This window comes from Papaver somniferum, chromosome 2 (assembly GCF_003573695.1).
Source record: "Papaver somniferum cultivar HN1 chromosome 2, ASM357369v1, whole genome shotgun sequence".
NCBI classification, from domain to species: domain Eukaryota; kingdom Viridiplantae; phylum Streptophyta; class Magnoliopsida; order Ranunculales; family Papaveraceae; genus Papaver; species Papaver somniferum.
Window position 1 is genome coordinate 108,461,223 of NC_039359.1, and position 27,998 is coordinate 108,489,220.

General features: G+C 35.2%; 1 protein-coding gene, 1 long non-coding RNA gene and 1 pseudogene across 5 annotated transcripts; 2 read left to right on the plus strand and 1 right to left on the minus strand.

Moving 5' to 3' along the window:
- The first annotated feature begins 13,752 nt into the window (after positions 1 to 13,752).
- On the plus strand, positions 13,753 to 15,234 carry LOC113348747 (annotated as a pseudogene).
- A 371-nt stretch (positions 15,235 to 15,605) lies between these two features.
- On the minus strand, positions 15,606 to 19,219 carry LOC113348748 (protein FAR1-RELATED SEQUENCE 5-like). 3 transcript variants are annotated; one of them, XR_003359781.1, is made up of 4 exons: positions 18,966 to 19,219; positions 17,731 to 18,431; positions 16,379 to 16,593; positions 15,606 to 16,014 (listed from the first exon to the last, which is right to left on the minus strand). XR_003359781.1 is itself a non-coding variant. In XM_026592607.1 (4 exons), the coding sequence occupies exons 2-3, from the start codon at positions 18,406 to 18,408 to the stop codon at positions 16,403 to 16,405; spliced, it is 873 nt and encodes a 290-aa protein (XP_026448392.1). In that variant the 5' UTR covers position 18,409; positions 18,966 to 19,219; the 3' UTR covers positions 15,606 to 16,014; positions 16,379 to 16,402. The 3 variants fall into 3 exon arrangements, 2 of the variants coding, with proteins under 2 accessions (XP_026448392.1, XP_026448391.1); XM_026592607.1 differs by having other exon boundaries at positions 16,379 to 16,597; positions 17,731 to 18,409; XM_026592606.1 differs by having other exon boundaries at positions 16,379 to 16,597.
- A 4,687-nt stretch (positions 19,220 to 23,906) lies between these two features.
- On the plus strand, positions 23,907 to 27,519 carry LOC113353793. 2 transcript variants are annotated; one of them, XR_003361532.1, is made up of 5 exons: positions 23,907 to 24,037; positions 24,485 to 24,582; positions 25,220 to 25,685; positions 26,216 to 26,487; positions 27,458 to 27,519. It is a non-coding gene; the product is annotated as an uncharacterized LOC113353793 (long non-coding RNA). The 2 variants fall into 2 exon arrangements; XR_003361531.1 differs by having other exon boundaries at positions 24,523 to 24,582.
- The last annotated feature ends 479 nt before the right edge of the window (positions 27,520 to 27,998 follow it).

Consider the following 27,998-nt stretch of genomic DNA (forward strand, 5'->3'; position numbering starts at 1 on the left):
CTCTCCTAGAAGAACAATTGGTTGAACTTTCTGATGAAGGTGATTCGGATATTGATAAAGATGTTGATGAGGAAGTCTCCGAGTATGTTAAGTTTTTGTATTCGTGTAAGATGAAGAAGATTACAACTTCTCATGTCTCACCTCTTTTGACTCCTCTCTGTCGAGAAAACAAGAAATTGAGAAGATGTTACGTAGGTGTTTATTTTTTGAATCGTTCTAACGAATCGATCCTCAAGGATTCTGAGGAAAACCTACGTATGAAGTCACTTGAATGTGATAATCTTTATCAAAAGTACTTTTTGTTGGAAGAGAAAGTTGCATAATCTGAATTAAGGTTTAACTCTCAACAAATTAGTTTTGATGACAAAGAAAGTGCTTGTCTCGCTCGAGAAAAACGCCTTGAGGCTGATTTAGCTGTTGCTCTTGACAAAATCAAGATGTTGGAAGATGACTTGAAAAATTTCAATACTAGTTCAAGCAAATTAACCACTATGCTAGGAGCAAGTAAAAATCGTCGTGATACACGAGGATTGGGCTATAAAGGAATAGATGCTCCAAGTATTAGCAAAGAGGTAAAATTTGTCAAGGCTAGTGATTCTTCTCAACAAAAGGTTTCCACTTATGGAAAAAGTGAAATACCTTCACCGGAAATTAAGGTTCGAAAGAGAAAAGAATATCAACCTCCAAAGTCAGCACATATGGTCGAGGTAAGAACATTCCTTATGTTTGCCACTATCGCGGAAATAAAGGTCACCTGGAAAGGAGATGTCGTTTTCGTATAAGGAATAAGAAACTTCATGATGTTCTTGTTTGGGCATCACATGAAGTTGTGAAACCAAGATCATATGCTAAGGCTAATCCCCTTAACATTACAGGTTGTAACTTTCCAAACTTTAGGCAAAGGAATCGTTGCTGTGGTAAACCTAGATTTGCCTATAAACGTTATACGAAGCCTTTTCACAACCGTAATGGTTTTCAAAAGGATAACTTCGTAAAAACGAAGACAAAATCCGATGCTCCCAATTGGAGAAAGACTAACTTGCAAAAGAATAGTCAATCCAATTCTCTTCCGAAAATCATGAAGAGAGTAATGGGAAGAAGGTTTCGGTTGCTCTTAAACGCACTCAGAAGTGGGTACCAAAGAAAGCTAATGATTCTTTGAGTGTGAAAAGGAATGATCTTCCAGAAAATTCCATGACTATGGAGAAGGCAGTATCCATGATGTTGGAACTTAACAAGTTTTTTGGAAAAATGGAATTGGATGTGAAAGGCTCTAAAACTGATCCCTTTCATGATAATCCAAAGGTCAATTGTGGTGAACAAGACATTGTTCACCCCAACACAACTTGATTGTGTTGGAAGTGCATCCTCACCAAGGAATGCCCTTCTATGTATACGGTGAGGGAAGCACGAAAATTGGGGCGCACAAATTATGTTCGGTAAGGCTGTAGAATTCAATTGGATTCATCTAAAAAGGTATGTCTATAAACTTGAGCAAGATTTGTGCTTTTATTTGTTTATAGAACTTATAATGATTCACGTACCTTTCTTATCGTTCTTTTCTACCTAACTTGATATGTGTTTAAGGTTCTTAAACATTTAGGTTTGAAAATAGTAGTTCGAGATGTTTGGACTTCATGGTACACCTACCAGGTATGCATAACATCTTTTAAAATCAAAATCCAGGGGTTTAAGTTTGCGGACTTGAAAATTCGTTTGCAAACCCGTATGCATACTTGACGTTGATATTCGGTAAACTTGTTTTGGCCGTAACGTCTTCGTCCGAACTCGGAATGACCTCATTATTTTTCATTCTCTTCCTCTTTGAATTCTCTTCAAAATGGATATGAGAAATATTGTATTTGGATGAGTTAAGATTGGTATTTGTCCTGTCTCTTTTTTTGAGTGTTTTGCTCAGTTTCTTTGCACTTGTTCCACTTCTCTTGGACTTGGCACTTGTATTCTTGAAGACTACTCTTTTAAGATCGTTTGTATCTTTTACAAGAATGTTGTTGGTGATCACAAATAAGGAAGTTCAAGAATGGGAAGTAGTACGCATTACTAGGGAATTCTTGAATGTTCACAATCATTTTATGTGAACTATGGTGCATGGTCGTTAATGACTTTATATGTTCTTCTTTGAAAATCTTTTTATACGCCTTTGGTAGCTATTCTTGGTATAAATCCGGGCGAAAAGATTGATTATACCCTCTAAGGAAAAATCATCGTGTATGTGCATTACGAGTTTGTCTTGATGCCTAGGAAACTTCTTATGAGAATTTATTCTTGTTTTTGAGAAGGATTACTATAGTTTGGAATAGCCATTATTGTGATTTCACATAGTTATGTCCAACGTTTTCATCTTCATGTTTTTAGATTTATTGGTTTAAATTATAAATTTGTTTGGAAGATGATTTTTGCAGTATTAATCTTTATATTTTTATATATTGCAATATTGTTATGGGATATGTGTGTTTACGTCCGTGAACTATGATTGTCACATACCTTATCAAAAGTAAAGTCTTTCGTATATCGATATGCATGTATTGATAAAAGAATGAATAAACTTTTAAAAAAATACAAAAGTTAAGCCTATTATGTCAATTTTTGATGGAAGATAGGTTAAAATCTTTTGTGAACAAGGATTATGTCTATTGATTGTCCTTATGCAAATGATGATAGAAAATAGAATGAATCCTTGTATATTCCGCAGTATTGATCTTCCCTGATCCATATGTTATGTGTATACTGCAATAGTCCGTAAGTTATTCTTGTGTTGAGTATATGAACGGCTAAGCTGATCATTTTCTTATGGTTAACTTAGTCGTTGCTCCGTAAGTTCTCTTACGTTGAGCATTTTTTCAATTAAATTGATCACTCTTGTGTTTAATTTGATTGAGTATTCCGATTGAATTACTCGTAGGTTTACTTGTGATTAATTTGATTGAGTTTTTTGGATATAGAAAATCATTATTATGGTTTTTTATGTCCAACAAAAAATCCTTATTTTCTTTTGAAAATTAAGGTCGCTTTTGTTGTTCCTTCGGGAATGACATCAAATGGGGGAGAGTTTTTTTGAACTTGTGCTTAATGGTAATATCTTGAGGCGTGTGCGGTTGTGGAATTTTAGAAGGGTTATCTTGTATCTTTAAACTCCTTGATGAATGCATTTATCTTCGACTTTATGATTGCATCTAAATTAGTTGGTATGTATTTTTTCTTTTTGTCATGAAATGTCTCTCTCGGAAATTTCATTATGATCCCGTTCTTGTACCTTTGCCAATTTTATTGACAAAAAGGGGGAGAATTAATATGTAATTCACACTACAAATACATATGGTTTTCGGATTATTGTGTAAGGGGGAGTGGTTTCCATGTGAGATGGAGTATTGACTAAGGGGGAGTGATACATATCACCATAGTATTATTGTTGAAGTTATGATACAATTGAACTGTGACGCTGTGTAATAATACTATGACACTGTATAACAATGATCGAGAACTATGTTTTCTCATTGTTATAGCTACGGATCTTCAACAACGGTGATGCTAAACTTACAACCTTTGGGATCATTGGAGTACTTTGAAGTGACGAAGATTTCGAGGAATGTTGAAGATTAGACATGTGTAATAGGAGCTACTAAAGTTTCTTTATATTTTTTGTATTCCATTTGTATTGATAGTTTTGTCACTAAAATTGACAAAGGGGGAGATTGTTAGAGTATTGCTCGGTCGAACTCGCATGCGTTGCTATCTCAAGCATGTTTGTCAATGTTAGTGATCAAAACTATAAGTCTTGATTTCTAGTCTATTATAGATAAGTCTCGGACTAGGATAGAAAGTGTAGTTGAGCTCAAGGACTTCATGGCGATTCATCATACAAGTAGAAGAACTACTCAAGGAATCGGTGACTTGAACTTATCTATCACTCAAAAGTCTATATACTCTATCCCTACTCTTTGAGACAAGAAGTCGTATGCTACATATATATATACTTTGATTATACACAGTTGGTATTTCGAGACGAGTATACCTCGCCTATCTATATCTCGAAATATGAGTTGGTAAGCTTTTCGCTTTAACCAAGTTTATCTTTACCATGTAACGAAAGTCATGATATAATTCAATCATCTTGAAAATTGCTTTGACGAGAAATGATGTAACAACTATATAACGTCCTCTAAGAATGTTTCAATGATTGAAATGAGAGTTTAGATTACATAATCAATGGTGAACATAAGCATTGTTGTGGAAACACATTTATGTATAAGTCATATTCCTTGAACCAAAGTTTGCGAACTTTGTTGATCAAGAGAACCGGAAGAATGGCGTGAGCCAAGTCCACGAACTCAGTTCGCGAACTACCGAAGTTCTCAAACCCAAGAATTTCTGCTGGAGTTGACAAACTATTTGCGTGAAACTAAGTCTGCGAACTCAGTCCGCGAAGCGGCGAAGTTCTCATACTCGAGAATTTTTGCTGGAGTTTGTAAACTCTGCCCGGTAACTTAAGTCCGCGAACTCAGTCCGCGAACTGCCGAAGTTCTCAAACCCGAGAATTTCTGCTGGAGTTTGTAAACTCTGCCCGGTAACTTAAGTCCGCGAACTCAGTCCGCGAACTGTCGAAGTTCTCAAACCCGAGAATTTCTGCTAGAGTTGACAAACTATTTGCGTGAAACTAAGTCCGCGAACTCAGTCCGCGAACCTAGTCTGCGAACTTGAGAAGGTTATATATCTGAAGATGATTTCTGAACTTAAACTTAAAAAGACTAAGGAATGCAGTTTCCAAACCGTGGCTATAAAAGTTCATGAACCGATTCAAGTGAATCAAATCATCTTTGCTTCAATTGTGTCTTGTGTAGTACATGAGATTTCCTTGCAATTGAACAACTCTCTAACTAGTTCATTTGAAATCATTTGAACTAGTTATGGTGAAGAAAAACGTGGTTGATATGGAATGCTCATATGGCTAACCATTTGGTTAACTATTGTTGAACCAACAAGTGCATACGTTTGGTGTACATTTAACAAACCTAGAAGCGTGCATTGTTAAGTGTGTGTAACAAACTATGTTTTCGATCTAACGGTTGAGAAATATTAGCTTGAATCTAAATCAGGTTTTCATCTAACGGTGGATATTGATTGCTTTGTTACCAAGGTAACTTAATTGCAAACCCTGTATTGAAAGACTATATAAGGGGAACTCTAGTATCCGTACAAAACTAATTCCCACACCTCACATGTGATACTAGTTTGCATACTAGAGCTGGTTCTCCTTTAACCTTTGGTTTTCTTCTTTCAAAACCAGGTTAACGACTTAAAGACTTCATTGGGATTGTGAAGCCAGACCGATACTACTTTTATCGTAGTTGTGTGATCTGATGTTGCATCTTCTATCGTACGAGTACAATCAGATTGATTGGATTGAGATTGATATCTCCGATAGGCAAGATATAAAAAGTAATCACAAATATTTTCGTCTCATTGTTTGTGATTCCGCAACATCTTGTTTCGCTACCATACGATTAAGATTGTTGTGAGGTGATTGATAACTCTAGGCTGTTCTTCGGGAATATAAGATCGGATTATCAATTGATTCTTGTTCACCTTGATTATTATCAAAAGAGGGAACAAAACCTTTTAGGGTTTATCTGTGGGAGACAGATTGATCCTTTGATAGACTTGTTTGTGTGAGACAGATTTGTTTATTTTCAAGTCTTCGACTTTGGGTCGTAGCAACTCTTAGTTGTGGGTGAGATCGGCTGAGAGAATCAAGTCCGAAGTTAGCTTGGAGTATCCTAGTGTCTGTAGAGGCGTAATATAATGTGTGTTCAATCTGGAATAAGTCCCGGGGTTTTTCTGTATTTGCAGTTTCCTCGTTAACAAAATTCGGGTGTCTGTGTTATTTTTATTTCCGAATTATATTGTTTATCTTTATAATAGAAATAATACAGGTTGTGTGTTGAATATCAATCAATTAGATTATCCGACCTTTTGGTTGTTGATTTAAATTGATTGACACTTCGATATTGGTCTTTGGTACCATCCAAGTTATTTGTTGTATTTGATTAGGACTCGCAGATTTTGCTTGAGTAAATCAAATCAAGAGAGAGATATTAACTCCTTGATATATTTTTATCTAGATTGAGTCTGATTGTCTAGTTGATTCTCTAGTAAGTATATTGGAGTTAGTCCATACAGATTGCTAAGAGAAATATTGGGTGGTGTTGTTAGACCCTTGCTTTTTTAAAACTCTTATTTTTTCCATAAAATCAATGCATCAATAAATATAAAAAATCTTTTAATCAATCATTAAATGACACATATGCAACCGAAAAGATTTATAACTTATGGGTTGGAGATGTATATTTTTTGCTCCTCATATTTATGAAATTATAACCATATATAAAAAAAATTATTTCAAGAGAACGTTTTAATTATGGTGCCACATATGAAACACATACATCTACCATTACACAATCTATGCCTTAGTCTGACGGGGACAGAGCTAAAACTTAACCAAGGGTGTCTCCCGGCCCCCCTAAAAAAATTATATTCTCTTAAAAGTCCTCGAAATTCCTTAGTATTTATCAGAAAAATTTGTTATTTTCCCCCCTTGAATTAAATTTATATAAGTTTGCCCCCCTTGAATTAAATTTCTAGCTCCGTCAGTGTAGTCTGGGACATCTAAATAGGCTAGAAATCAAGACTTATAGTTCTGATCACTAGCATTGAAAAACATGCTTGAGATAGAAACGCATGCGAGTTTGACCGAGCAATGCTCTAACAGTATTAGTTCATGAGTAAACCGATTTTAGAACATAACCTACTCAAGTATGCAAACGGGTACGCATACCTAAGTGGCCGGACTAAGTTTGGGTTTGCCAGTATGCGAACGGGTACGCATACCTTGCAACTCAGTTGAATTTCCCGGAACTGAACTTACGCTAGTACGCATACGAGTATGCATACTAAGTTCTCGGACTTTTATTAACCAACCAGTACGCATACGGGTATGCATACTATGGTTCCCGGACTTGGAATAACTTGCAACAATTAGTATACAAGTACGCATACTGTGTTATATCCAATTATAGTTAATTATTATAAACTCTCATTTCAATAATTGAAACATTCTTAGAAGACGACAATAGCTGTCTCATACAAACTATTAGCTTCAAAGAAAATTTCAAGTGATCGAATGATCAATACGAAATATTCCGAGTCTAAATCAAATGACCGTCTCACACAAATAATGTAAGATGTTACAAGGCGATCTTTTGACTTTCGTCAAGAATATAAGATGAACTTGGTTAAAGCGAAAGCTTACCAACACATATTTCGAGAAATATGTAAGCGAGTTAAACTCAGCTCGAAATATCAAATGTGTATAATCGAAGTCTATATAGATATATACGACTTTTCTCTCAAATAAGAGATAGAGTAGATACACTTTTGAGTGATAGATGAGTTCAAGTCTCCACATACCTTTTGTTGATGAAGTTCCACAAGCTTCCCTTAGTAGTTATTCGTCTTTAATTGATGAACATCGTGAAGTCTAAAGCTCAACTACACTTTCTATCCTAATCCGAGACTTATCTATAAGTAGAATAGAAATCAAGACTTATAGTTTTGGCAAATAAACTTGACAAACAAGCTTGAGATAGAAACACTTGCGAGTTCGACCGAGTAATGCTCTAACAATCTCCCTCTTGTTCAATTTTAGTGACAAAACTATCAATACATATGGATTACAAAATAAATAAACTTTGTAGCTTCTCATCCAAATGATTGATTTCCTTGGTTCTTCAACATTACTCGAAATCTTCTTTAATTCCAAGTACTCCAGTGACTCTGAACGTGTTCAACTCAGCATCATAGTTGTTGAAGATCCGTAGCTATAACAATGAGAAAACAATAGCTCTCAATCATTGTTATACAGTGTCATAGTATTATTACACAACATCAAAGTCCAATTGTATCACAACTTTGGAAACAATACTATGGTGATATGTATTACTCCCCATTAGTCAATACTTCATCTCACAATGAAAACCACTCCCCATTACATAATGATCCGTAAACCATATATATTTATAGTGTGAACCAACACATTATTTCTCCCCCTTTTTGTCAATATAAATTGGCAAAGGTACGAAAACTAGTGGGATCATAATGAAATTTCCATAGAGATACTTCATAACTAAAAGAGAACATATCAACTTTGTTTCGATGATTTCACATAGTCGAAACTTAGTGTATTCATCAAGGATTTTATAAAGATACAAGAAAACTCCTACAATATTCCACAACCGCACTGCCCACAAAGATTTGGCAATTAAGCACAAGCTCAATTCATAACTCTTCCCCATAAAATATCATTCCCGAGAGAACAACAAGAGCGACCTTACTTTTACAAGAAAAGAAGGATTTCTTTGGACATTAACAAATTATATAAGACATGAATTTGTATCCAAAAAACTCAATTAAATTAACCACAAGATAACCCATGATTAATTTAACCGGAAATGCTCAACATAAGAGAACTTACGGAGACGCATAGTACTTTCACGTAGAAGTGGATCAGGAAAAGATCAATACTGCGGAATATTCAAAGATTCATTCTATTTTTCATCAATATTTTCATAAATACACATAAAAGATTTACCTTTGTTATCAAAAGTTCATCCTATCTTCCATCAATATTTGCATAATGACATAATAGGCTTAACTTTTGACATATATGGTACAATCATAATTCACGGATGCAAACACACATATCCCATAATAATTTTTGCAATATATAAAACCAATAAAGATTAATACTGCAAAATCATCTTTCAATAAACTTTAGAATTTAAATAAATAAATCTAAAAATATTGCAAGATGAAAATCGTTGGCAATAGCTATGTGTAATCACAATAATTGTTATTCCAAACCCTAGTTATCCTTCTTAAAACACAAGAATAAATTCTCATAAGAAGTTTCCTAGACAAAAAAAAAATCAAGTTTCTTTGATAACATCATACCTTTGAAAGGGTCCATCATAAAATGTATCACTGATATCCTTGATTCTTTTGACGGTAGAAACTCCATGTTCATGAGTTAGAACATTAACTTTCAGATCAACATTGCGGGCAAGGTGCCTAGCTTTGACACAGTCCATGATGAGCTTCTTCTGATTCCTGATCAAGATCTTTTGATTTTCAAGGATTTTGGCCTGACCATCAATAAGCTGATTTATTGGCAGTTGAAGATTTCCAAATTCTACCCTAGACTCATTCTGAAAAATAATTAAATCCTTGACAGATTCTCCAATCTAAGAGTTGTAATCTTTCCTTTCAATCATCTTTTCAAGACAAGTTCTTGAACTGAATTACATCCTTTAAAGTCTTCTTCCACCCCAAGATTCATCACTTCTTGAGGTCTTGAGGAGTTCTCCATTTGTTTTAGTTAGGGAAAGCAAAAAAATATAAAATATATATATATTTACAAACAAGAGAATGACACCCTTGTTGTGGAAACCCTAAAACTCCCGAGAAAGACGCGGACGTTCGTGGACTAGATGTGGAAGGATAATGGATCAGAAAAAATCCAAAAAATACTCTCTGTTTTCAAATATCTCTTACCATCATGGATCAATAACTAAAATATTTAATCAGAGCAAACAGAAGAGATACATTAGTTAAAAGGAGTCAAGAAATGACTCAACCTTCACATAAGGGGAAAAACAGCTAAATCAAACGCAATACAAATGGTAACCAACAGTAGACTTGAGCATCTCGCAAATATCATCCATGCAACTCTCAAGTTAGATACAAGGATGATATTACGTAGAACTAGGTAGCAGAGTGAGATGTAATCACACCATGAGTATTGAGAGATGAGCTGTGAGTACTATCTGAGTGTTTGAACCTAGTATTTCTTACCTCTCTTCGGATATTTCTTATTCCAGGAGAATTCGACATAACCTTTTTAGAAAATCCATCAGAGGGATTTTTCCGAGGATTAAGTCTAGGACCTCTGGAAATCAGTTCCAGAGGATTAGAGGAGAGAGGTCTCCACCTTTTAAACTTATATCTACCAGACTTATTCTCATAAACACTAGGAAGGTGTATTTTTGTGGCGTAAGTGTTTGCACCATGAGGAGAAACACGATCCCTTTAGAGATTTCGAGATGAGTGACCATTGAAGTCCCTTTTATGCGAGTTTTGGTTTTCTGTAGGAATGAAATCCATTGTATACGTCGTCATACAGTTTACTCTGTCAACTGTAAAAAGAAGTAGATTTTGAAGATCAGAAATCTGTTTCTTTCTAGCAAAATAATGTTGAACATAGTGATCCTTTTTCCCACAGAAAAAACAGGTTCGTGGAAGAGAAACATTGGAAGGAACCTGTTTTAAGTTCATAGCCCTATTAGAAGACTGCAAGTTATGTAAACACTTCTTAGCAGGAACTTCCTTTGGAGGATTTTTCTTCATGTACTGTAATTCTGTCTGAGAATTAGTGATTGGCACAGAATATTTTCTCATTAAAACAGAATTTTCCTTCTTTAAGGATTTCCACTGTTCCTGGGCTAGAAGAAGGGAATCAACCAATTTCTCTTTTTTAACACGAAAGCTGTCCAGATCAGATGAATGAGCCTCGATCAAACATTTTTCTCTAATCGAATGTTCTTTAACAATATCCTCAAGAGAACTAATCTTTTCACGCTGTAGAGTAGTTTCTTGAACAAGTTTTTCGATATTGTTAGAGAAGGACTCAATGATGCTATAGAGTTCCCATTCTCGACCAAGAGACTTCTCAAGTTCATCAATAAGCTGAGAATTAGTGATTTTGTACTGTAATTCTGTCTGAGAATTAGTGATTGGCACAAAAGATTTTCTCATTAAAACAGAATTTTCCTTCTTCAAGGATTTGCACTGTTCCTGGGCTAGAAGAAGGGAATCAACCAATTTCTCTTTTTTTAACACGAAAGCTGTCCAGATCAGATGAATGAGCCTCGATCAAACATTTTTCTCTAATCGAATGTTCTTTAACAATATCCTCAAGAGAACTAATCTTTTCACGCTGTAGAGTAGTTTCTTGAACAAGTTTTTCGATATTGTTAGAGAAGGACTCAATGATGCTATATAGTTCCCATTCTCGACCAATAGACTTCTCAAGTTCATCAATAAGTTGATCATGTTTTTCTTCAAAAGATTTTATCTTAGTTCCTTGAAAAACAATAGTCTCAGCTGGATTTTTTAGACTTCTGGTGAGTTCCATTTCAGCTTTAGACATGGTGTTAAATGTCACATTAGAGGGAATGTTATCAGAATCAGATAGCGAAAAATTCCTACCTCGGGATTCGTAAGAATCAACAAAGGAGCATAATTAAAACTTTTGGAACTCATTTATTTCTGTACGAGTTTGAGGTAAGAAACTATCCTCACAAATCAGATTGCCACGAACACAGACTTATGAGGTCTTAAACATGTTTGCCTGCTTTGATACCAATTGAAAAAGCGGGGGTAACAACTACACCCAATATTTATCTTAGCAATCTGTATGGACTATCTCCAATATACTTTCAAGAGAATCAACTAGACAGTCAGACTGAATCTTTAGAAAAGTATATCCAAGAGTTATATCTCAATTTATTAATTAAATCTGCAATCAAACAAATAGGAATTTGCGAGCCCGATTGAATATAAGAAATAACTTGGACGGTATCAAAAACCAATATCCAAGTGTAAATCAATTTAATTAACAACCAAAGGTTGGATTCACAATTGATTGAACTTACGCACAACCTGTGATATTTCAATCATATAGAAAATATAATGTGGAAAAGAAATAACACAGACACCAGAATTTTTGTTAACGAGGAAACCGCAGATGCAGAAAAACCCCGGGACCTAGTTCAGATTTGAACACCACATTGTATTAAGCCGCTACAGACACTATCCTACTCCAAGTTAACTTCGCACTGGAATGTAGTTGAGCCCTAACCAATTTCACACTGATTAAGGTACAGTCGCGTTCCTTACGCCTCTAGAACCACGCCAGATTCTACACACTTGATTCCCTTAGCTGATATCACCCACAACTAAGAGTTGCTACAACCCAAAGTCGAAGACTTGATAAACCAATCTGTCTCACACATAAAAGTCTATTGAATAGATAAGTCTGTCTCCCACAGAAATACCTATGAGTTTTGTTCCGTCTTTTGATAAATCAAGGTGAACATCTTAATCGTATGGTAGCGAAACAAGTTATTGTGAGATCACAAACGATGAGACGAAGATGTTTGTGACTACTTTTTATCTTGCCTATCGGAGATTAATTCTCGAGAAAATCTTAGAGAAGATAGTACTCAATACGATAGAAAACAACAAGATTAGAACACACAACTACAGCGAAAGTAGTTGGGTCTGGCTTCACAATCCCAATGAAGTCTTTCAGTCTTTAACCTACAGGGTTTTGGAGAAAACCTAAAGTTAAAGGAGAATAAACTCTAGTTGCAACTAGTATCACAGAGGAGGTATAGGAATTAGGTTTCCCAGTAGCCAGAGTTCTCTCTTATATAGTCTTCAAATCAGGGTTTGTTATCAATGTTACCTTGGTAACAAAGCATTCAATATTCACCGTTAGATGAAAACCTAATTAGACTCAAGCTAATATCTTTCAACTGTTAGATCGAACTTAGCTTGTTACACACAAATGAAAAGTGACTTCATTTAGATATGAGTAATCGTACCTAAACGTGTACACCTTTGTTGGCTCAACAATAGTTAACCGAAGTTAGACATATGAACACTTTCATATCAACCTTGTTCATCTTAACCATAACTAGTTCAAATGACTCAAATGAAACTAGTTCTAGAGTTGTTCAATTGTTTATATTCTCATAGAAGTATATAAGACACAATTGAAACAAAATCGATTTTGATTCACTCGAATCAATTCATGAACATTATAGCCACGGTTTGCAAAAGATTGCATTCCTTATTATATAAATGTATTAATTCATGAGTAAACCGATTTTGGATCATAACCTACTCAAGTATGCAAATGGGTACGCATACCTAAGTGGCCGGACTAAGTTTGGGTTCGCCAGTATGTGAACGGGTACGCTTACCTTCCAAACTCAGTTGAATTTCCCGGAACTGAACTTACGCCAGTATGCATACGGGTATGCATACTAAGTTCCCGGAATTTCATTAACCAACCAGTATGCATACGGCTATGCATACTATACTTCCCGGACTTTGGATAACTTGCAACAGTTAGCATACAAGTACATATAATGTGTTATATCCAATCATGGTTAATTGTTCTAAACTCCCATTTCAATCATTGAAACATTCTTGGAAGACGAAAATAGCTGTCTCACACAAACTATTAGCTTCAAAGCAATTTTCAAGTGATCGAATGATCAATACGAAACATTCTGAGTCTACATCAAATGACTGTCTCACACAAATCATGTAAGATGTTACAAGGAGACTTACACATGATCATCTTTTGACTTTTGTCAAGAATATAAGATTAACTTGGTTAAAGCGAAAGCTTACCAACACATATTACTTCACCAAAATGACCCATTTTTGTTATATTCACGATAATTTGGTAATCAAAATAAATAATGATAAAATAAATAATGATAATTTCAGTTGTTTGAACTCTGAAGTTTTTGTTTATTAACTTTTTACTAATCTTACGTGCGTAATCCGAGCCCGTGCCCATATTCTAGTTTCGGTAAGCGCGTATAATCTGGTGCCAAACAGGAATAGGAAATTTCTAAATCTTCACCGCCGATTCTCTATAAATCCCAATTGCTTCCTCTTGTTTCCCACATATGCTTGTCTTCTAATCATCTCCCTTACAAACTCTGTAGAAACCTTAATAGTTCCAATTGCGATTTCTCCAGTAATCAAAATTTAAATTTTCAGTATCACTAATCAATAATCATGGGTGAATTGGATCGTAAGAGGAAAAATTCCAGTGGCTGTGGGAGTGGAAAGAAGATTAAGAAGGTGAAATCTTCTTCTACTAGGGTTGATAATGGTGTTGATTCTAAACTTCAGAAGAAATTGTGGAATGCTATTATTCCCGGTGGAGATTGTGATGATAAGTTGATAGACGACACTCGTATAGATCCTGATGACAATTATGAAAGTGATAATGAACGGTCTGCTTCTGTTAAGGCCAAAGTAGAAGTTGATGATGAAGTGGAAAGGCTGTTTAAGGGTTTTGGTAGGAGAAAAAAGAAACCTGAGAAATCAGCTGAAGAATTGGGTATGTTTGTTGAGCATCGTATGGCAGAGTTTGAACTTGCCGCTGAATCTGATGCAGAGTTGAACTTAGATAATAAGCCTGCAATCAATAAACTTGGGAAATTGCCTCTCTATCAAAGAAACCACTTCAATTAGAATTCTTAGACCGTGGGGTCTTAACACTTCTCAAGAATTGGCTTGATCCCCTTCCTGATGGAAGCTTACCCAACATTACTGTCCGGAGTGGAGTTTTGAAGATATTAACTGATTTTCCGTATGGATTTAGAGGAATTATATAGGAGGGAGCAGCTAAAGAGTAGTGGTCTTGGAAAGGTTATTATGTTCTTGTCAAGATCTGATGAAGAGACAGCGAGTAATAGAAAGCTTGCCAAGGACTTGGTTGATAAATGGAGTCGACCAATATTCAACAAGAGCACCAGGTTTGAGGATGCCAGGAAACACCTTGATGATGATGATAGAGTTCTTCTCTACAGGAAACCTCCAGTGAAAAGGATAACGGACAAAACTGCAATGCTGGATTTTAAAGATACTGATCTTGACGAATTTAAACGGGAGAGAAAATCTGGTGAATTGTCTTCTTCTAAACAACATGCCTCTAAGCCAGAAGCTGCGCCATTGGATTTCACAAAAATAGATCCAGATGAGATAATAGCCCGAGCTAAACAAGTTGAGCACGATAAGTGCAGGGCGCAGATTCGTAAGAAGTTGCAACAGTTGAAAGCACCAAAGAAGAAGTTGCTTCAAGCATCTAAGCTTAGTGCCGAGGGTCGGGACATGTTCAAGTGCTTTTAGTTTATTTTTATGCAACCTGACTGCCAATCTGTCAGTCTTACACTATTTATAATCTATTTCTATATAAGCTTAGTGCTTTTAGTTTATTTTAAGCACTGTTTGTAATTTATTTCTATCTGTTATTCAATTTCCAGAATTTTAGATTTGTGCCGTTCAGTTTTATCATTGTTCTTTCTTCTTAATAATTGTATGATTCAGAATTTGAAGAAGCAGGTGTTTCTACCTCTTCATGGGATGACATCTTAGTTGCCACTACCACTTCACTGGATGACACCACTCATTAACCACACTCCTAACTGGAAAATCTAAGCACACTGAGTCGACAAACAATGAGTACTCTTCTACAAACTCATTAATGGGAATATTTTGTAATTGAATACCAAGGCGTGCTTTGCAACCCAGTGAGAATTACAGGCCATGGTCTCATTGGATTCCCTCTCGGACAGTGGTTTATGGTGTCTTGGTGAATGTTTAACAAAAAAAAAACCAAAAAAGTAGTGGCTTTAGGAGAACGTAAACCTTGAGCCTGAGAATTCTAAAAATGATAACAGATTTAAGATTTGACAATCACATGATTACAGTTCAGTAACCAATATGTTACGGACAATGTTTGACATATATGAATCATAGTTAAGGGTTTGACCCAATGGAATAAGAGGCGCAATGGAAGAAAAAAACTTGTGTATATTATGACCCAATCCATTCCACTGCAACGCGTGATTCATCCAACCAATACGAGAAAGAGGATGGAGTTCGGTATTCATTCTCTCTCAATCCAATCACATACCGATGAGCCTTTCCGCGGAGGATGAATCTCATGTAGGATCTAAGATGTATGGGGCTCTGTCTGTCAGTTGATGGTGATTGCCGCCGCTTCACCAGACAAATCCTGACATCTCATCACTTTCTCGTGCTAGCTAAGACCCAACTTACAATGATTACCTGATTCATGCAAAAGACCAAAATCAGGGAACACCACCAGCATTTTATATTACTGGTACTGATGGAACAAAAAAAAGAGAGTGATTTGATGGACATAAATAGACAGAGATCCGTCTACATCACCAATCAAGCCACCATATGACCCAAAATGGGGATTCCTTCAAAGACAGATCCGGAAGATGCAAGTGCGCAACTATCATCTGCACTATCATGACTAATGCACCTTAAGCATGCTCAGTTTCCATAACATAACCCAAATCAGTAGCATACAAATGTCCATGCACATATGCGAAGTGGCTAAATAGTTTATCATGAGACGAGTTTGACACCAACACAGGTAAGGTAAAGCTCGGAATTTACTCACTCAAAGTTGCCAGGATTGTGTTGGTTAGGATTTCCTTTTACTCCTCCGAGATTCAACATCCTTCATGTTGTCAACTACATTCTCGACTTGCTTTGATAAGTGAACAGTATGGTCCTCCATGTCTTTTAAAACCATATGCAACTTTTCTCGATATGCTGCACATTGTCGTCTTTCACGATGAAGCTCTGCTGATAATTCCCGAATTCTCTTTTTATCTTCCTAGACAAAATGATTAAACGATCTATAAGTTGTACTGTCCACACTAAATTTTGTCAAACAGTTGATTAAGATATGCAGGAAGTACAACTCATACTCTCCGGACTGACATTAGCTAGTAAGTTACCTAAATTATGAATCTAACAAAATGCCTAAGACTAAATGGAATATTTTATTACATTTCACTGGCACAACTTTATTGGATTATCAACAAAAAGATAACAACCAAACCTTGACATTCAAGATCTGATCTAACAAACATGAAATCAAACTTAAGCTAAGATTTTTCTACTACAAATTAATATGGGTAATATAAAAAAAATCATCACCCAAAGGTCCAAGCTCTAAAAGGCAATACAACTCACCACAGATTACATATTAACTGTATATATTATGCTTCTTAACCATGACATGAAGAGATCAGAACACGAGTCACATGACAATCTGTGTAAGAAAATACTTCGAGCTAAGATTTTTCTACTTCAAATAATATGGGAAATATAAAAAGATTTTGATCACTCCAAGGTCCAAGTTCTAAAAGGCAATACAATTCACCACAGTCGCATGAAATCAAACTTCAAGCTAAGTTTTTTTACTGCAAATTAATATGGGTAATATAAAAAACAAAATCATCACTGCAAGGTCCAAGCTCTAAAAGGCAATACAATTGACCACAGTTTACATATCTACACTTCTTAACCATGGCATGAAGAGATCAGAACATGAGTCTCAAGATCATCTGTGTAAGAAAGTACTTATATAACTAAAATGAATGGACACAAAACGATGACAATCAGCAAATATTGAGGTACTTGGTATTCCATGGCTATTTCAAGCTAATGATCCAGTATCACTACTAGCGGTTAACTTATGAACAAATGTAGTACAGGTTTAATATGTTTGTTCTCAGGTGATGTAAACTGTCACGGCATCAATTTGGTTAAAAATAACTTGAATCAGTTTTCAGATTATGCAACTCTAACGTCACCAGATGCCATATCGGTTCAATCATACTCCTCATTGGAAAAGATGAGCATTGTGGAAAATTGTTAATATTCTGCATTATGACAACATACCAAGGAACACTCTATATGACTCTAAACAATATGAACAGACAATTTAAGTTAGAAATGAACCTCTGCCCTCTTGAGGGTTTCGTAACACCATCTTTGCACGTAATTACTACAGTCCCCTTGGTTGGCATTGGGAGATTCTCCAGCTTCCTCTCGAATAAGAGATAAAATACTCTCGATACTGCCAGTCTGGGGATCTTGGCTCTTTCTTTGTGACCTAAGCATATGGGCTTCAGATGGAGGAGCAAGCACATGATTATGCTCCTCTACAAACTCATTTATGGAATATTTCCCATCGTCTTGTAACTGAATGCCAAGCCGTGCTTTGCAACCAGTACGAGTTACAGGCCGCGGTCTCATTGGATCCCCTCTCGGATGTTTGCAACGAAAACCTTCTTTAGAACAACAAAATACCCTCCTTGTGACTGTTTTATCCTTGCGTATTACCATCTTACTTTTACGTATGCTAAACCCCAAAAATCTACCATATGCATTATAGTAATCATATGCTTGATTTTCTGAATCAAAAACCATCCCAACTGCAGGTGCCTCTCCACTAAAAACCTTTGCATTTTGAGATTGAACTGCCGATGGCAATGGATTGTGAACTCCTGTTTGAAGTTCTAGATCCAAAATCTCTTCTTCTTGTATTTCATTTTCGCCTTCTGAATCTAACTGTTCACCTGATTGTTCACTGGTTTCATTATGGTCATGCAGAGATTCTTTCCCTTGGCTATCCATCCTATATAGAAAGACAACCCCCACTGTTTGTAACGTAGAAAACCATGATTGAATATCAAATGCGACAAATTAAATTCACTTAACAAATAATATCAATTTAAAGCATGCAACTAACAAATTCCTTTCCGAATTAACACATTACATGCTATCTCAATACAAAAACGCAGAAACATATGTTCTCGTTAAATAAATCGAACACTACAAATTACCAAAATCAACTCAACCATTCAGTTAAATTGATAACAGCCAACAACCACAACAGCTCCAGGAACCATAATAGCATTTCCACACATTCACATCAAGTTTCGATTTGAATTACTAACAGTAATCAAGTAATATATCATGATAAATTTCTAACTGAATAGGCGAAAAACTCATTCAAGAAATAAACACAAAATAAAATACTAGACAAAATTAGGGTTTCCCTGTCTGCTCTTTGATTATACCTAGACACGCATTAGTAAAACCAAACACATAATTAAACATAAAATTTTATGCTACAAAAGAAAACAGAAAAATAAAGAAGATGAACAGAAGAAAGTAATCAAATTTATTACCGATGATCGTTTGATCGGACGGCCAAAATGATAAAACTCGCTGAGGTCAGTGAAGGAGTAGCACGGAAATGAACGAAAAATAAGAGTTGGTAAAAATAATAATTTAGGGTTTGAAAAGGGTTTTGGGAGAGGAAGGGGATTTTTATGTCTGGCTTTTGTTATTAACACAGAAGAGCGCGAGAGGTTTTCTGTTTTGAGTCGTACAGGAAGTTGAAAAAGACGATATAATCCGTCTCGATGTGGCCATTGTTCTGGTGGAGTGTTTTTCTTTTGATCTTTTAAAACCCAGCGGTTCAGTTTCTCGTTATAGGGTTAGTGGTTTGGCGGGCTAAGAGGGTCCGCCGTCCTCCCCGGCTACGATGTGGTCGGGTCCCATACTTCAAGTATGTGGTCCCTCTTTATTTTCTGACACCTATTTAACTAAAAAACCCGCCTCCTCTAAATTCTTGTAACTGCTCCACTTTTTGAGAAAGAATAGGAAGTTGAAAGAAGAAAAATGATGAACAGTTAGGTAATAAAACAATTTTTCAAAATTTTTCCTGCTTTATCAGACGTGTCATCATTTAAAAAAAGACCACGTACTTGAAGTATGTGTCCCTACCACATCGTAGCCGCACCGTCCACCGTCATGGAACAAATACCCAAATTTGATCGGTTTTTTAGGTTTCGAGACTAAAAGTGGTCGGAAAAATACGATGGAGCGCAGGTATAATGTGCATTCCAGAATAGGCGTGCACATGATTAACGTCTCATGCCAAGCGCAGATTGATGATGGAGCGCAAACATAAAATGAGACCTACACCAAAAGCAAGTATAATATGCACCTGAATAATTTCCTCTTTTTCCCATTGCGGATCACGTTTAAAAATACCAAAAATAAATAGATAGGATTTACTCTTGGTATTTGATTATGCCATGATCGTGGACGCTCTAAGATGGTGAAAGTTATTGGTTGGAATGTTGATTTTGGTTCTGGTGTTGGACTAGGGTTTTGATCAGGGAAGAAACAAAGAGATGGATCTTATGAGTGGGACTGCTTGCGGTACTCAAAAATGATGTGAGATGAACTATTCGTTATGGATCACAGTGATATTGTTATGTAGCCAAAATTATAACATCATTATCAGAAAATGCCAAACTTGTTACTAAAAAAGGCTACGTATTTATTTTATCTCAAACAGAAATTGCTCATGTTCTCCATGACTTCGTCAAGAAACAGTTTATGGGCTATCTGTCTTCCGGTACCCCAAGACCAGATTTTGGTACCCAATTATTCAGATATTGAAGGGTTGCCACCTGGACCAACTGTTGACCATCAAGGACTTTGTTTGACTCACTTTTATAATAGATTTTGTGATTTTACGTATTTACCTTCTAAATCAAACTTGAAATTCTGAATTTCCGAAGAACTCGGGACACCCTATTGTGCTTAATAGACTAATGACGCCATCTAATTTGGTCAATCTAGTAGTTATTGTTAGAGCGCTGGTCGGTCGAAGTCGCAAGTTCTGCTATTTCAAGCTTGTTGTCAATATTATATGCACAAAATTGTATTTTGGTTTTTACATTACTAAAGTAAAGTCTCATACTAGAATTAAAGTATGGTAATTCAGTATTAGACATCACTGAATAACCCTTGAAGATTGAAGACTGAAGATCAAACATAGACATTTTGAGAAATTGATTGACGAAGAGGTATGTGAAGACTGAACCATCCTATTTATTCATGAAATTTACCATTCTATCTTATGAGACTATGCCGTATCATTTTTATAGATTTAGTATTGTAAATAATTTTAAGTCCAACTTGTCTTGATAAATCTCTTAAAATATGGTTCAAACAATTGATATTCTAAATCCTTGAATATCTTGATTAAAAACAATTTTATAGTTCATGAACTATTTTTATTTCAAGTTGATCATTTGGAAATTTCCCAAGCAATGATATTCATTATCTATGGTGAATGGAATGTTTCAAATTGTTTAAAGAGATTTTTCAGAACTACCGAAATTCTGGACACAAGGTAGGTACACATATCGAGTAACGTACCCTAAGGTTTTTAGTTTGTGAATTGAAGGGAGGCACGCATACCCTGTAAACGCACCCCAAGGATCTAATAAGGGTAAACATACCTAGTACGCGTATCCCAACAGCCTGAGTTCACGAAGTGGTCTATAGGTATGTGTACCCCTACACATGCCTACTCAGTACCGAATAATAAAATGCTCATAAAATATTTTCACAAATATGTTTGGCATTACTATAATTGTCATAAACACTTTTGAATCATGATCATGGTTTAAGTATAGAGTATCAATGGATACAGTTTATGCTTGTAAGTTCATAAGGCATATTTGTCATGAACCATCATCGTACGCGGTTCCAGTACCATGAACCAAAGTGTATACTCTTTTGTGTAATTTCAAGTTTAAATTCTCACATGATTACATAAATTCCTAATAAGAATTTCATCTAAACTGAAAAAGTGATTGCTTGAATCTCAAGTTATCTTATGTTGAATTCAAAACTACCTAGATCCTTGAAAATCTATCAATTGAAAGACTCACGCAACAGACTTCTTAATCCATGACACTTCTATGTCCTGGTTGCTTGCTAGAGTCGTCCTCTATTAACCTAGGTTTCATCAAAGATACATAATTAGGTTTACGACTTAAAGACTTCACTTAGGGATTCGTAAAGCCATGGCTACTGTCTTTACCTGCTAATTCTTGTATCATGATCATGTTCTTATTGATCGTTGAGGTTTTTATAATCTCTGATCAGGAACGAGATAGATAGAAATCGCAAAGTTCTCTTCGTATGAGACTTTGTGACTCCTCAAGATAGATATTTAAAGACCTTTTTCTAAGATTTTTTTAGATCATTCTTGAGAGTTGGTTAGTAATCCAGGTTAATAAAGTAACTGAGTGTAAGTGTTCTCGTGAGGATTGCTGGAACTTGTCTATTGCAAACATGTTTCTGAATCTATATCTAAATATCAAAACGAAAATCAAATAGGCTTATCTATTAGACGAAAATTGGTATCAATAGTCTTCACTTAGGTCGAAGCAACTCTTAGGTTGTAAAGGACGTTAACTAAGGAAATCAATTGCGTAGAATTATGCGAAGGTTCAAAAGACGTAAGGAGAACGAATGCAGCTGAATTTTTTGTAGGGTTAATTCGGTTTCAACTACATTCCAGTCCCAAATCTGTTTGTAGGCTAGTGTATGTAGCGGCTTAATATCCTAGACGAGGTCCCAGGGTTTTTATGCATGTGCGATTTTCCTCGTTAACAAAACTTCTGGTGTCTTGTGTATTTCCTTTTCTGAATTATATTGTTTGATCTTTATAATATGATTAGACAAATAATACGTATTCAATCTATGAAGTTTAAGTACCTATTAATTATGATCAATAACAAGACTTTTTTTTTTCTTGAATTTGTATCTTGAAAGATAGATTACAAGTTTCATACTTGTCATAATTCAGATCCCCTTGATTTGTGAGGTCGTCCAAGAATTCTTGTATATAATCAGGTTCACGGATTTCTTAGTCTAGACATATTTATTGTGGAAGATAAAGATAAAATCTCTATAATTTACTTGCAATTATATCAGGTTTTGTCCATACAGCTTGTCGGATAGTAAAGTTGGTGGTTTACTTGGTACCCTCTTCTTTTCAGTTACAGTGAAGCTTGGCCAAATCAATTATTACTATACCAAGAATAACATGTTAGAGGAAGTTAGAGGACAATCCAAGATTGTTTTACTCAAGAACCCTGATATTGTTTTCAATTTTAGAATTATTGTTCATAGTGTGGTTATGTCGTTTCAAAATCCATAACTCTTACCTACAAGACACAAAAAGTGTTAAAAATGGAAGTTCGGCGACGCTATTAGTTGGTGGTAGTTCAAATGGAATTGATGGTGGTAGAAAATGTAGTGGTGGAAGATCCAATATTGATGATGGTAAATCATATTTTAATAATAATGTGTGGTCAGAAAATGGAGATAATAACGACAATGTTGAGCTTACTAATATATGATGATTGAAGCTAATCTTGGAAATTCTCTAATATTAAGAAACTAACTAAATTCTTAAAAGAAGTATGCCGATCTTAATAACATCATTACTGTGTAATGAACTTTTCAATTTTATATCGTCAATGTTCTAAAACTTTCAATTGTGGTAATTTTGGTTGAACTAGTGAAAAATTGGAGATTATTTTATTGTGACTGTAAATGGTGGTGGCGATGTTCTGGTTAACAAATTAGGTGAAACGAAGACATGAGTCGCTGGAAATGGCGGCTAGGGTCGAATAGAGTAAAATAAATCAAAAAAATACTTTATTTACCTGTTTTAAATTGCAAAAGATATATCAAAATACCCTTGGAAGAAATTAATTCAAAGAAGCATAATTTTTTTTTATTAAAAAATGAAATAAGCTAAGTCAAATGTAGTCTTTGATGGTTAACGGTTGGTCCATGTAACAACCCTTAATATTGGAACAGTTGGGTACTAAAGTTCGATGGTAATTTGAGTACTAAATGACAAATAGCCCGCAATTTATCTGTATGAAATACACAAGTTAAACAACTAAGTTTAGTTTTAAATTTTTTTTTGTCAAGAATATTGATTCCGACCAATTTTCTAAATAATTATGGACCCCGTACCTTGTACTATCAATTGATAATTCAGGAATTTTAGTATATTTTTGACATATTTTGAAGAGAGTATTCTTGATAAACTTGTATACAAACTAGGTAAATTCTATATTATAAGAGATAGTGTTGTTTTTACTTTTGGACGGTCATCTACATTTCAGACATTTAAAGGACGGTCCTGATTGATCTAAATGGCTAATGGAGACTGTGACAGTCACAGTAGTTTCATATTCCCCTCTCTCACCCTGGATCGTTAATTCCTGAATAAAATCCGGAAGCAAGAAACGCACAAACGAATTTAATATCCCAGCCGTTTCGAATTTAAGCTCATAAAAGAGAAATGGAATCGATCTTCGTAGAGTCTATGCGTATCGAGAAATAAGTCCAACCGTTCGATTTATCCCAGGTACGGTTCAAATTGAGGTACATTTTGGTTTTGATTTTTCACAATTTTTTTATAGCTATTGATTCTCAGTTCGTCGTTGTTATTTTGATTCTCAAGAAGGGAATTTAGGGTTTGCATATTTGGTGCGAGTCCAGTGTTGCTTGACCTGGGATAGGTCACTTCTTTCAACCTTTCCTAGGCTGTTAATAGAGTTTGGTGTACCCTATTTCCCTTTTCGTTTTCATTTCAGTTTTTTTTTAAAGAATATTTGTTGTTTTTCTTGGGTACTTAAAGGTGCTTTTGGATCGTTTCTCTGATTATGTTCAACAATGAAATTATATTTGTTTAACTGGATAGTTGCTTTCTCCATATGTTCCATTTTGATTTTATTTTTCAGTTTTATATATTACCTAGTTTATATATTAACTAGTTTATATTACCTAGTTCATATGTTTTATATTTCTTCAGTTATATTTGTTCAACAATGAAATTATATTGGTGCTCAGATCATCAAATTATTGTGGATAGAAATTGAAGTACAAAGAAGATCGAGTGACCAAGTTGAGGTATTCCCAACATCCTTCGGATACAGAACTTTGAATGAATGAGATTCTAGCTGACATGATTTGTGAGCCTATGTGGTTTCCTAGCTTCCTATAACATTTTGGTCTTTTAGATCACATGTTTGTTAACTTACTCTGTCATTTTGGTCTTCCATTTTCGAACGACCATTTTAAGGTAATTTGGGTACCGATGGTCACATAGTGAATTGTTAAACCTACTCTAAACTTTTTTTCTTTATAGTTGCTTTTGTTCTATTTTACATTTGTTAGTGAATTATTTACAACGTCTTACTTTTCCCATACATCGATGCAAAACCGTTACCGCCCCATTGAACATAAAAATGAATGTGAAAGTAAATCTCTAGGTCAACCAGGTCTTTGGCTTTTCACCCCCACTTCATAGCCCAAGTAATAACCCAGTTGAAGAATAAGCTTGAACGTTTCAAGACTTATCTCAATCAATTCAATTAATGTGTGCCATAAATTAGATCATTTAAAGGTGAAACAAACAACCATATTCCCATCTGCAGTCTCAAATATATACCCACACACATAGATGAACACTTTGCATCAGTGTATTGTAATTGCATAATAAGATGATTTTCGTTCTTTTCATGTAACCTACAATTTTGTATTGCAGGAAAGGATGAGCAGGCACAACAACATTAACAAAAAATTGGTACTTTTGTTCCCCCATTCTGTTTGGTCTAAACTTTAAATTTAACATCATGTATTAGTCCAAGTTTATTCCAAATATTTTACATTTCAATGTCGTTATCAAGTAAATAAAATCTTAATCTTAGACTTCTGATACCACGTTCCTCCGATTTCAGTATTATCGGTCAGTCGAAGTATTTAATGATTAATTATTTTTTTGTTATCTATATTGTTGGTCCCTTCTAGGTTGTCTTTTCTGTTACATGTGCAGTGATACATACATATGGATGAGCTTAATACAAAAAATGAGGCCTGAGACGTGGTGTAGTAGAAGACTTCTTTAGCATCAATCTTAAGCTAGCTGGAGACCAGTTGAAAGACCAAGCCATCTTCCGATCTGTCGAGCACCAGCAGTTTCGTAGGACGAGTCGGGCCGTAATATAGCTGAGGTATGTATATTTTTTGATGAAACATATTAGTCGCCATCAAAATTATGTGAGTTAACCTACAAAAAGTTTTCCTTAAAAAAACTGCAATTCGATGAACTATTCTTACATGACCTTCCAAACTTAGATGAGTCTTTGAGATCAATTAAGATTGACCTGTTCTCATTCATGCTTATAGTTTTTGCTTTATATAACCATTAACCTTAACGGATATCAACCAGGAGATCAGTTACATAACGACAGTTGTGTCCCGTTGTTCTGCTTGCAATTGTTATATAGTAACACTGTATAGTAGTTTTTTAAGCATGTAACCCAAATACTGAACTGAAGTAGTGAAGTTGCGCTGATTATGTCCAAATTTATCTATTTCAGTACTTTTTTATTCACCCTATTGGACCTCATTGGTGGTTGTGTATCATTTTCACATTAAATGTAGCTGTCTTTTTTTTTCCCCTTTTTAAGAAAAACTTAAAACCCTTTTATCGGTCTTGTTTTTTAACCAATTTAGTGTTAATCTTTCACAATGTTTGCAGATCAAAGGGAAAAGAAAATAAGAATTTGAGTGTTATGGGGATGAAACCTATAGTACCATTCACGTAGAAGCTCCCTAAAGTGTATCCTTCGGCTCTCAATCTGCTTGAACGGCTTCTTGGTGTGCAGCATTGGTGTTGTACTTTTCTTTGGTTTCTTTTCGGGCAATTGCACTACTTAGGTATGCTCTTGGGACGTGGCTGGCAGATTGCTCCTATTTATCAATGAGAGAGACGTTGTTGTTAGCTTGCATCCAATGGATGTTGCTCGACAGGTAAGCAATATACTTGCATATTTTGTTTGTTTGTTATGTATTATCTAATCTTTGCATGCTGATGGTTGTATTGTTAATTGGTTAACCCGTTGACATGGATTCAAGCATTTCTTGATAATTTATTAGCTAGTGTACCTAAATTGAATTAGCCATGCATCCGTTGCCATCAAAATGGTGTTGTTCAAGGGTATATATGAACTTCTTAAAACTGATTTATTTTCTTTCAAAATGGTTATCTATGATCCTTATAATGTAATCTATTTTCGCATTCCATATGGAGATGACACGACAGGTTGAATTTTTTTTCTTTGAAGGTACTAAATATAGACGTCTATTAGTCTTTGATGATGGATGAAATAAATACTACTCATTACTGATATCCGATGTAACCGTACATGGATGAAAGAAATAAATACTCTTTCACATTTTTAATCATACACACTGTCCAGTTAAGACATTGGGTTTTTTTATGATCTTCTGCGCTCTGTACATTCACTTGCATGTAGATGGATCCAAACTCTAGAAAATCAATTTATAATTCCTTTCGTATGTTTCTGTATGAGATGTTTGGTGTTAACTTAAGTTGTTATTTGAGGTTTTGTTAATCAATAAGTTATTTTACGAGGTCTTGCTTCTGTAGAATTGTTACAGTTCCAAAATAAGCTGTAAAATGAGCTTAGATGTAAAATACTCAATTTTTTCAAAAAGAATTATACCTGAAGTCAAAAATATATGCTAATAGGAAAGTCATTTGGGATATAAAGTTGTTGTTTTGTTAAAGGAACCAAGTAATTTGACATATCCTGTGGAGTGTGGAACATACACTTAATTATATTGGTTACTTTTGTATTCTCCGTGCAGGCTCGCGATGGTCATATGATAAACACATTTTTGTGTCTGAATTGTCCTCAGTGTCTGTATTGCTAGTGCTTGATTTTGTATTTATTATGGTGTTTTTATGTTTGTGTAGGTGTTTTTGGAGAAATACACTTGTGTGGAAAAAGTTGCTCAAAAAGTGCTATTTGGACCCCCGGGATGACATTTGCTATACGGATCCCAGATTTGGCTAAGGGACACCCAAGGTTATGCGTAGCCCAAATTCATCCTCAACACCCATCTGCTATTCGCACCCCAGAAAAGGATAGGGGCACTTCATCTTCAACATTTCAAAAATAAAAAATGGCGGGAAAAATATTCACTTCACTGGCAGATTTTTCGATCGGATTTTGAAGGAGTTTTTATGCGATTCAATCGCTGAAACTTCATGGGTAGTTGTGATATGTCCTAACAGAGTTGGTATGGGTGTTTGTTTCGATCAAATTTGGCTAGATAACCCAAGATATGAAATCAGAGCATCACGGGTTGGTTTTCCATTCCGAGTCCTGATTGAGTGACCAAGAGATTTTCGCGTGGCTGCTGCATGTTGGAACACTTCTGGACAATGACTGGATGTGTTGAGAGTAATTTGGCGTGGGGAAACAACGTGAGAAGCTAAATCAGGGAAGAAAATA

What these genes read in the sequence shown, in the direction of transcription:
- LOC113348748 (XM_026592607.1), bottom strand. Translation starts at nt 18,408, where the DNA reads ATGGATAGCCAAGGGAAAGAATCTCTGCATGACCATAATGAAACCAGT. An exon ending in AAACCCTCAAGAGGGCAGAG is followed by an intron (nt 16,598 to 17,730) that starts GTTCATTTCTAA and finishes CATTTTGTCTAG; the next exon opens with GAAGATAAAAAGAGAATTCG.